The sequence below is a fragment of the Plasmodium reichenowi genome, chromosome 7 (assembly GCF_001601855.1).
Source record: "Plasmodium reichenowi strain SY57 chromosome 7, whole genome shotgun sequence".
In the NCBI taxonomy this organism is placed as follows: Eukaryota; Apicomplexa; class Aconoidasida; order Haemosporida; family Plasmodiidae; genus Plasmodium; species Plasmodium reichenowi.
This window is the reverse complement of record NC_033652.1, coordinates 854,059-865,126: the sequence shown is the minus strand read 5'-3', so window position 1 is coordinate 865,126 and position 11,068 is coordinate 854,059. Positions and strand designations below refer to the sequence as shown.

The 11,068-nt window shown below is 23.1% G+C and overlaps 2 protein-coding genes across 2 annotated transcripts; one reads left to right on the top strand and one right to left on the bottom strand.

Moving 5' to 3' along the window:
- Positions 1-240: 240 nt before the first annotated feature.
- Positions 241-4,323, top strand: PRSY57_0722200 (exonuclease I, putative; the record flags this gene model as incomplete). Its single annotated transcript, XM_012906876.2, has 1 exon — positions 241-4,323. One exon carries the CDS (start codon positions 241-243, stop codon positions 4,321-4,323), a length of 4,083 nt encoding a protein of 1,360 aa, XP_012762330.2.
- An 819-nt stretch (positions 4,324-5,142) lies between these two features.
- On the bottom strand, positions 5,143-10,953 carry PRSY57_0722100 (kinesin-19, putative; the record flags this gene model as incomplete). The annotated part of the gene is made up of 1 exon (XM_012906875.2): positions 5,143-10,953. One exon carries the CDS (start codon positions 10,951-10,953, stop codon positions 5,143-5,145), a length of 5,811 nt encoding a protein of 1,936 aa, XP_012762329.2.
- Between the last annotated feature and the right edge of the window lie 115 nt (positions 10,954-11,068).

Genomic DNA, 11,068 nt, shown 5'->3' with positions numbered 1-11,068 from the left:
TTTTGTCAACCCCTTAATAATAAATATATCGAACACTTTTAAAATGTTCTATCCATTTTTCAGATACACCTAAAAAATAAAACAAAATAAAAGATTATATTATATTATATTATTATTGTTATTTACTATCCTATTTGATATTACAATATACACTTTAAACCTTTCGGCAACATTTGTTATCCACAGTTTGTATATATATATATGTTTTTTTTTTTTTTTTCTTTATCATTTTTGTGAAGTATGGGGATATCAAACTTGCTACAATTTTTGAAGCCCATAATAAAGAACTCACATATCAGCAAATATAAAAATGAAGTCGTTGGTGTCGATATAATGTGCTGGATACACCGTGGGTTAATTAGTTGTGCTTACGATATCGTGACCGATCAATATAATGATAGTTATTTAAATTTCATTGAGAAAATGTTAATACCAATATATAATCATAACATAAAGGTTGTGTTTGTTTTTGATGGAGAAGAATTACCTGAGAAAAAAAAAGAAAATATGATAAGGAAGAATAGAAGAGAAAAAGCAAAAATGGAATTACAAGAAATAATTAGCAAAGTAAAAAACCCAAGAACTAATGAAATGGTTTTAAAGAAATGTATACAAGCTATAAGTGTTTCTAAAGAAATAATTGATAGTGTAAAAGAGTTCTGTAGAAAAAAAAATATTGATTATATAATATCTCCTTATGAAGCTGATGCTCAATTATCGTATTTATGTAGAATGGGATTTATATCATGTGCTATTAGTGAAGATAGTGATTTATTAGTTTATGGTTGCCCTAGGGTATTATATAAATTAAAAAATACTGGTGAATGTAATGAAATTAGCTTAATGCCCATTAATGATCTTATTGATTGGAATATAATTAATAAAATAAAGAATCCATTATCTAATAGTTATAATGAATTTTATATTACACCTATTAAAAAATTACAAAATTCAGATGATTATGATTCAGATATATCTTTAGATGAAGAAACTTCCGTCGAATGTATTATGAATGATCCATATGTTCAAAACGATAATGAATTTATAAATATATCAAAAAAAACAAAAAGTATAGTAAATTGTAATAATAACAATAAGAAAAAAAAAAAAAAAAAAAATAAAAAAAAAAATATGCAAAAATCAAAATGTGATAATATTATTAAACAATATATTCAAAGATTTGATTGGCCTGAAGAATTATTTAAATTACAATATTTTAATATAGATATGTTTTTAACTATGTGTGTTCTAAGTGGATGTGATTATAGTAATGATTTCCATATAACTGGTATGGGTATAAAAACTGCGTATAACTTAATATTCCAACATAAAAATATTGAAAATATATTTCATTTTCTTATATCTAATGATAGATGGAGAAATAAAATACCAGAAAATTTAAATACATTTGATAAATTAATGAATACATTTCAAAAAATTAAAAATGCATTTCTAAATCATCAAGTTTATGATTTTATATTGCGTAAAAATATTCCAATTAATGAATCTTTTAAATCATCTTTTGTAAATAAAAATAGCCATTTCATTATTCAACAAATAACAGACGCATCTTTATTATATGACCCATTATTAAAAATTGATAACTGTTTAAATATATATCCACAAATAAATGATATCCCATTGAGTTCCCCACAAATACGGGACGATGATTATAATAAAAATGATGACACACATAATGAAGGTGGTCATAATATTAAGATAAATCATGACACACATAATGAAGCTGGTCATAATATTAAGATAAATCATGACACACATAATGAAGCTGGTCATAATATTAAGATAAATGATGACACACATAATGAAGCTGGTGATAATATTGAGATAAATCATGACACACATAATAAAGGTGGTCATAATATTAAGATAAATCATGATACACATAATAAAGGTGATGATAATATTAAGATAAATGATGATACACATAATAAAGGTGGTGATAATATTAAGATAAATCATGATACACATAATAAAGGTGGTGATAATATTAAGATAAATCATGATACACATAATAAAGGTGATGATAATTTTAATATAAATAGTGTTAATTGTTCTTTTTATAATAACCATCACATGTACACACAATCATCTAAGTCAACATCCTTTGAAAATATTTTTAAAGATTTTACATCTGAATGTTTTGAATATCTAGAAATTTCTCCCCCATCATTCATAGATCCTCAAAATAATAACATTCCAAATAATTCTAAAAGTGAATATTTTCATAATATAATAACACAAGAACAAGTAATTCAACAAACAGATGTATGTCGCCCACTCCTTCATAAAGATACTAACATATCAAACGAAATAAATGATGAATATCATCATCTCATTTCAGATGTAACATATAATGAATATAAAAACAAAACAATAGAAAATTGTAATGAACGTATTAATAAAAGAAAAACAGATGATTATATACCATCATTCAATTTAAAAAAAAAAATGAAAACAGCCTCAGTCCATACCTCTTCCAGTAATTCACAAGATAATTTAACAATACAACATATAGAAGCACTTGATTGTAATAATCAAAATGTTAATGATAACGAAGAAAAGAAAAATATATATGAAAACAGTTGTAGTTATGATAAAACCTTTAATTCTGAACGTGTGAACATTTTTTCGATGTATGATAATAATTATCAAATGTGGGAAAAGAAGGATGACCTTTTGAAAAAAAATTACAATTCTTTCCATGCTAATAATATAATGGAAACATATAATGATCATTACGTAAATAAAACATATGACGAACATGGTAATAATAAAGTTAATATAAATATATGCGATGATATCAGTACTACTAATAATGATCATAATGAAGAAATGCTTGATGAAAAAAAAGAATTTGCTGAAATAAAAAGTGCTAAAAATATTTACGAAAATATGAGAAAAAACTTTTTTCTTTTTAAAACATTAAATGAAGATATTAACACACCTATTAAGTGTTTAAATGTTAAAGGGAAAATGAATGTGCAGGATAATTGTGAACAAGATGATAAAGTGGCAAATCTAAAAAGTGATAAAATGACAGAAGAACAAAATGAAAAATGTGATAATATATTAAATGAAAAATGTAATAATATATTAAATGAAAAATGTAATAATATATTAAATGAAAAATGTGATAATGTGCTAAATAATACACCCAATCTTATAACGAATTGTATACAAAATAAAATGACCACCTTATTACAAATAACAGAAGAAAATTTTTTTAATGACCAGAACAAAAATGATACAAGTTTTAATAAAGATTTCCATACAAATAAAACATACTTAAATAAGAAACCTACTGAAATTAATTTTCCAATAAATGAAAAAAAAAAAAATGATCTGTTAAGAAACCCTTTAGAAGAAAGTAGAAAATCTTCCCTTATATCTTATAAAAATAAAACTCCTTCAAAAAATGTTAATTCTAAAAGCCAATTAAGGATCACTAGTTTTTTTAAAAGGATAGATAAAAAAACAAATGAAAATCATAACATGCATAGTACACAAAAAATATTTAATGAACATAATAATAATAATCCTAATGATAATATACAAAATGACAAATTTTATAACAATGTATTTATGAATTCACCAATAAACTATTCTGTAGAATATTCTGAAGAAGATTACATAAACTCTTTTAATGACAACTATTCAGATATGAAAACCTTTCAAAAATTAAAAAAAAAAACAAAAAGAAATATTAAAAATACACCTCAAAGTTATAGTATTAAAGACCATTTTGCCGTTTCGTTACAAAGTCAAGATAAAAATGACAAATTAAGTTTTACCAATTATAATTCCTTAGAAAAAGATATATTTTTAAATCAAAGTGAAAAAGAGTTACAATCTAAGCATAATTCAATTAATAAAGAAAAAAATCAAAATAACCATTTACAAATATCCTCCTTAACAAATGATGATAATATTACAATGAATAATCATACATCAAATTTAAATACACAACAAAATGAGCAACAAAGTTCAAACAATAATACAATTATAATCCACTCAAATAATCATCAACCAAATTTCTCTAACGAAAATGTAATATCTAATAATGTATTCACAGAACAAGATACATATAATAAACATATCACTGTACTCAAATCTACAGAGAAAGTACAAAATCAAAGTATAGAAAAAAATAAAGAAACTTCACAAAAAATTAATGTGGAATATATACTTCAAAATCTTAATTATAACTATCAGCCAAAAAATCAAAAAATTAATACTTTTGATTATTTCAAGGAGAAAGAAAATGTTAACCATTGTAATCCTTACATTGATCATAATTTATAACTGCAAAATTATTACCTCCGTACAATATATGTTTTTTTTATCTACTATATGCACATATATATAAATATATATAAATATATATATATATATATATATATATATATATATATATATATATATATATATATATGTTTGTTTTATTTAATCATTGTGTCCCTAATAACCTTTAAAGTATTATACATTCTAATATTTTCATTTTACATTATTTATTTATTTTTTCCATAAATCAATATGCCGAGACACCCTTTTTTTCAAAATATATATTTTTATTTTTTACAATTTAGACAATCTGTAAATATTAAAATAATTTTTGGTAGCAAAAAAAAAAAAAAAAAAAAAAAGTAAAAGAAAAAGAAAAAGAAAAAAAAAAACAATAAAAAAAAATTAAAACACTAAACAATTAAAATTTAGAATCAAAAATAAAATAAATAAATAAATAAATAAATATATATATATATATATATATATATATATATATATATATATATAATAAAATGAACAAAATTAAAGATAAAAAAATAGATTAAAATATATACATATATATATATATACACACACATATATATTTTCTTTTTAACATTTGTGCTTAATAAATATAAGGCACTTCCGCCAAGAACAAATAACAAAATTTTTTTTATGTTAAATGTCTTTTTATGTATTATCATTATTATTATTATTTTTTATTTTTATTTTTATTTTATTTTATTTTTTTTATGGTGACATTTATCAAAGTATTATTGTAATTTTCTTCTAATCATGTTTTTAATATTATCCTATTATGCATCTCATTATTCATCCTTTTTTCTCATTTATTAATTTTTATTCATACTTCCTAATCGATCTATAATTTGGCATACAAATAAAAGCACTGGTTTTATTATGACTATGCTGAATTGGTGATACTAATACACTGATATCGTGACTATCCTTTGGAATTACATTATTACCATAAATGATATTGCTCTTCCCATTACTATTACTATTACTATTACTCATATGATTATGTTGATTAGTTTTTATGTAGTGAACGTGTTCCTTAAGTTGATACTTGTCATTTATATCACGAATGTGATTCCTTTTTTTTATACCATTATTCCTACTACTCACATGATTATAAGGAAGCAAATTATTCACACAATTCCTTTTATTCTCATTTATTAACAAATAATCATTCTTTTCAACACTTTTTTTTGTATCCACATTTTTGGAAAGAGTTATATTTTTATTGTCATTTAAATAAAAAAAATTCATCTTATGCACTTTGGTACTTCCATATGGATTCCTACCATATACTAATTCTGTTTGTTGATTTTGATTTACTTTATCGGATTTATAACGGTTCATATAATAATTTTCCAAACATGTATTCACATTATTATGTACTACATTATGTGATACATTTATATTATTATCCTCTTCTTTTATATCATATATTACTTCGTCCTTTCTACTTTTATTATATACCTTATGTAATAAATGAAAAGCATCTGTGTCTTTCTTTTCTACGTTTATATAAAAAAAAGTTTTCGAACTACTATCGTTTTCGTTATCATTATGATGATGAGAATTATTATAATTATATTTACCAGAATGTGTATAGCAATTATTACTATATATATAATTATTATTATTATTATTATTATTATTATTATTATTATTACTATTATTACTATTGTTAGTATTACTATTATTATTATTATTATTATTATTATTATCATTATAGTATCCTCTATAATGTATATCACCATCACATTTATCACTCTCATTTAAATCAATATTCATTTTATCATTATAATACTCTTTCTTAATATTATTCTTTTTTTTTTGTGAATCCCTCAACATTTGTCCATATCTATTCTTCAAATGTTCCAGCTTTTTCTTATTTTCTTCCAGTGCACTAATATTATCCATACCATTACTTACATCATCATTTATTTTTCTCCCTTCATCTGTTTCTTTTATTATATACTTTTTTTTCAAATTTAATTTATTTTCTAATTTTTTTTCAAATGTTAACCAGCTCTTTTCAATTTCATTTATAAGTTGGTTCTTAGTCACCTTTTTCTTCACATATATTTGTGTTCTATCTTTTTCATCATTCCTCCAGTCTTTTAATCTTTCAGAGCATGCTGAAAAATTATTACTGTCAGGAACATTATTCTCTTTAGCCTTTCTTGTATCTCTTATCATTTTACCATTTGTACAATTTTTAATTATATCATAATTCTTATGATTATCACTGTTATATTTATCAAATTCAATATAATAAGAAAACTTATCCTTAAAATTTTTTCCAATGATCGTTTTGTTTTTTAAGTTGCTATAGGAAAAATTTTCGCTTACAGACCGTTCTCTATCGAATAAATTATATGTGTTGTGATCAACATAAATATGTTTATCATCATAATATTTATTATTTCCACTTTTAGGATACTTACTATCCCCTCTTAACCCTTCACACATAATTTTATTATTATCATTCGTACTTTTTTTACTACTCATTTTATCACATGTGTATCCTTTTATATGATGAAAATTATTTATCTTATTAATGACCAAATTATTTATTCCGGCATTGTTAATAGAATTCTTCCTGCTACTAAAATTAGTGAAATCAGATATGTGGTAGTTACTATTTACCACACAACTATTATTGGTATTTGTTTCTTTCTTTTTTTCTTTTTCTTCCTTCAAAGACGTTCTAGATTTTATTTCATCACCATCATTAATTTTTTTTATTTTCTTGGAATTTATTAATTTCTTTTCTTTATCTAATAATTTACAATCATACTTATTATTACTCAAAGGGATATCATATTCCTTTTTGCTGTTCTTACTACTCTCCTTTCTTTCTCCTACACCCATACTTTTCATCAAATCTTCATTTATTTTTTCTTTCTTATTTTCATGATCATCCTTTTTCTTTTGTATTAAACATTTAGTATCATTCTGAAGTAAATCAAAATATTCATCTTTCATATTTTTGTACGTATCCCTTATTGCATTAACATCATCCTTATTCAATACATTTATAATTTCATCATTTTCTTTATTATTATTATTATTATTATTATTATTATTTATACCAATGTTTTTTCCTTCTCCTTTTAACAATCCTTCCCTTTTCTTTATATACATTTCTTTTCTATTTTCCACAGATTTATTATATTTACAAGCGTTATTAATATAGTATTCTTTTTTTTTGTCCATTGATTCCTTTTCATATTTATTATCATTCATATTATTATCAACGTCTGTATCACTATAATCGTGAGCCGTCTGTTCAATATGATAATTTATACTATTCTTCATATTTTCTTCTTCGTCTACAACCTCTTCTATGCTATCTTCTTCAGGGTCATCATCATAATAATAATGTTCATCAGATAATTCATCATATTCATCATTTTCGTTGTTCATTACTTTTAAGTTTTTATCCCCATTTTTGAGTTCTTTTTGAAGTTCCTTTTTCATTTCCTTTATATCTTCCTTTATATCCTCCTTTATATATTCCTTTATATCTTCCTCGATATCCTCATTTATATCCTCATTTATATCTTCATTATCATCATCATCTTCTTCTTCTTCTTCTTCTTCTTCCTCTTCTTCATCTTCCTCTTCTATTTCATAATCTATAGTGTGCGTCTCTATAAAATTCAAAATACTCCTTTTATTCATATTTCCATTTTTATAAAACCACAAATATTTCTTTTTTTTGTTCACACTGCATAATTTATCTTTCGCCTTTTTAATGCTACATTTATTAACATTCCATTGTGCCAATAAAGAACTGAATGATTTAAATTCATAATCGCTGTAGATTTTTTCTATACCTTTAAACGTATTCATAATTTTATTGACGTCCAACTTAACTTTATCTTTATAAATACCATATTTATTTTTATCCTTTTGTATATTATTATCATTCTTGAACTTATCATTTGATTTACAATCCTCTTCCTCTTTCTCCTCTTCATCATGATAACCATAATACAAAATACTATCCATATGTTCCCTTTTCTTTATATCAGTAATATCCTTTTCTTCTTTTTTTGAATTTAGAAAATTATACAAATAAAACTCTTTTATATTTTGTAACCTTTTTTTGCTCTCATACTTATTGGTAATATATTGAAAAAAAACAAACTTTTTCAAAAAATATAATTCTCTTTTTAATTTTTTTATATCCTCTTCATACATATGAGAATTATAGTTTTTGTTCCCTAATGGGATTTTTCTTGCCTTAGATACCAATTTTAAAGAAGATAAGGTTTCGCGTGCATTTTTCATAGATGAAGATATAGTACAAATAAAAACTGTTTTACTTGAACCTCCTAAAGAATCTTGAAGTAATCTAGTCAATATAGAATTTCGATAACTAATATTCTTGTTACCTTTAGATAATTCATTTATACATAATGATAATGCAGATAAACTTTTATTGATAGAACATACTTCTGTGGAATATAATTTCTCATTAGATGCAGCATATTTTTCATTACCAGCTAAATCGATTAATAATAAATTACCTGACTTCACATGATCAAATTTGGAATTATTCGTGTATCTTAATTCGATTTTATATATTGAATGTGATCGTGTTGACATTTCATTGGTTTTAGTAATTCGACATGCTCGGTTACTAGTCCCGTCTATCAAAAGTTCAATTAATTCTTCGCAACTATTAACTTCGACTGTCAGTAAACCTGACACAAAAGCCCCATTCCCACAGTTGTAATTATTATTATTACAATTCATATTACTAACATTGTAATTGTTGTTATTATTATTACCCATATATTTGGACTTTTGTGTACTCAGATACGGTGCTGACTCATTATACGGATTTAATAAATCAAATATTCTATCATTATATAACTGCATATAAGATGCATATACCTTCACATCTTTAAAAATCTCTTTCTTTTTTTCATCTTTCATGTATATATTTGTATTATCTTTATTTGTATTATCTTTATTTGTATTTTCTTTATTTTTATTCTCTTTATTTTTATTATCTTTATTTTTATTATCTTTATTTGTATTTTCTTTTAATTTACTTACATTACCGTATGATAATTTTATAGAAGTTAATCGATTCATTATTTCCTCACAAGCTCTAGGTATCATACCTTTGTTCTTTGAATTTAAAACATATCGTATTTCCTCAATTAAATCTTTTCCATTATATTTATATTCATTTTTATACTCTGCAAAAGTTTTATAATTTTCATATTTTGTTGTATAACTAGTTTCATTAAAGCACTCCATATTATTTTTATTGTTATATCTGCAATATGATATATTATTATTATTATGTGAGGTATCATTTCCTTTTTTGCAACTACCTGAATTGGTATTTACTAAAGGCATTATTGTTCTAGGTAATAAATAAGATATAGGTTGAGAACATGATCTTTTCCTATCATACATAATATTATTACTATTATTATTACTACTATTATTATTTAAAAATTTTATACTATGTATATTTGGATAATATTCATTAGGTGGAATTCTTCTTATGGGAAATCGAATTTTTTTCTTTTTCTTTTTAATCAATTCCATAATATCAGGACCTATCATCGTATATGTTTTCCCCGTACCTGTATGTCCATGAGCAAATACAGTTGTATTTTTAAATTGAAAAAGTGAATCAACACAAAAACAAATACTTTTCCAAACATCATTTTGTGTACTTTCTTCATTAAATACTTTATCAATTAAAAATTCACTCTTTCGAATTTCATCTGTTACCTCATAATTTATTAATATTTTATTTGTTCCTATTTGTGTAATAGCTTTTCCAAATTCACATTCAGCTTTATCTGAAGGTTTAATCCTTATGCATGTTTTTATTTGGGATTTATTCCAATTCATATCTAAATTGTTTTCTAAATTTTGCTCATAATTCTCTGTTAAAACATCAATATTTTTTTGTCTCTCTTCATTCGATATTATTACATCTTCTTTATCATTCAGGAAATGATTCTTAACTACTTTGTCCTTCTCCCCTTTGTTTGTATCTTTTATGTTCATTTTTTTATTTTCATTATATAATTCATTTAAATTTGTATCCTTAATATTTTCATATACATCATCGTTTTCCTTCTCATTTATATAATTTGAATAACATACATTACCTATTTTTTTCTCAGTGTTTTCTTCTTTTTCATTTTCCACATTTTCAGAATAATCAAAATTAGTGAGTGTATTAATATCTTCTACATTCTCTTCATAGTCACTTATACTCTTATCCAACATTAATTCATTTTTATAAAAAATAAGATCATCTGGTTGTTTTATTTTCTTTATCTCTTTATTAATGTTCTTCTCGTCTATACACAAACTTTTAGTTTTCAAAGTATATTCCTGTACATTTTCTGATTCATTATTATCTATGCTTAAGGTACTTTGTTTGGAATATTCATTATCACATTTACTTCTCTTATTAGAATATTCCTGATCACTTTCTATTTCAACAGTTATACTTTTATCATACATTTGAAGATCTTTATCAATACAGTTATTATCATCGAAGTTCTTATAATGAATATTTTGTCCTTTCTCACTATTTAAATCTGATGAATACAAATGTTCACATTTCTGAGATGCACATGGTTCATTCATTGTGTTACCTTATTTCAACAAAACAAAAAATAAAACAAAATAAACAAATCAATAAATAAAAGTAAAAAAAAAAAAAAAAAAAAAAAATTGTCTATAGGAAATTATGTCTAACCGT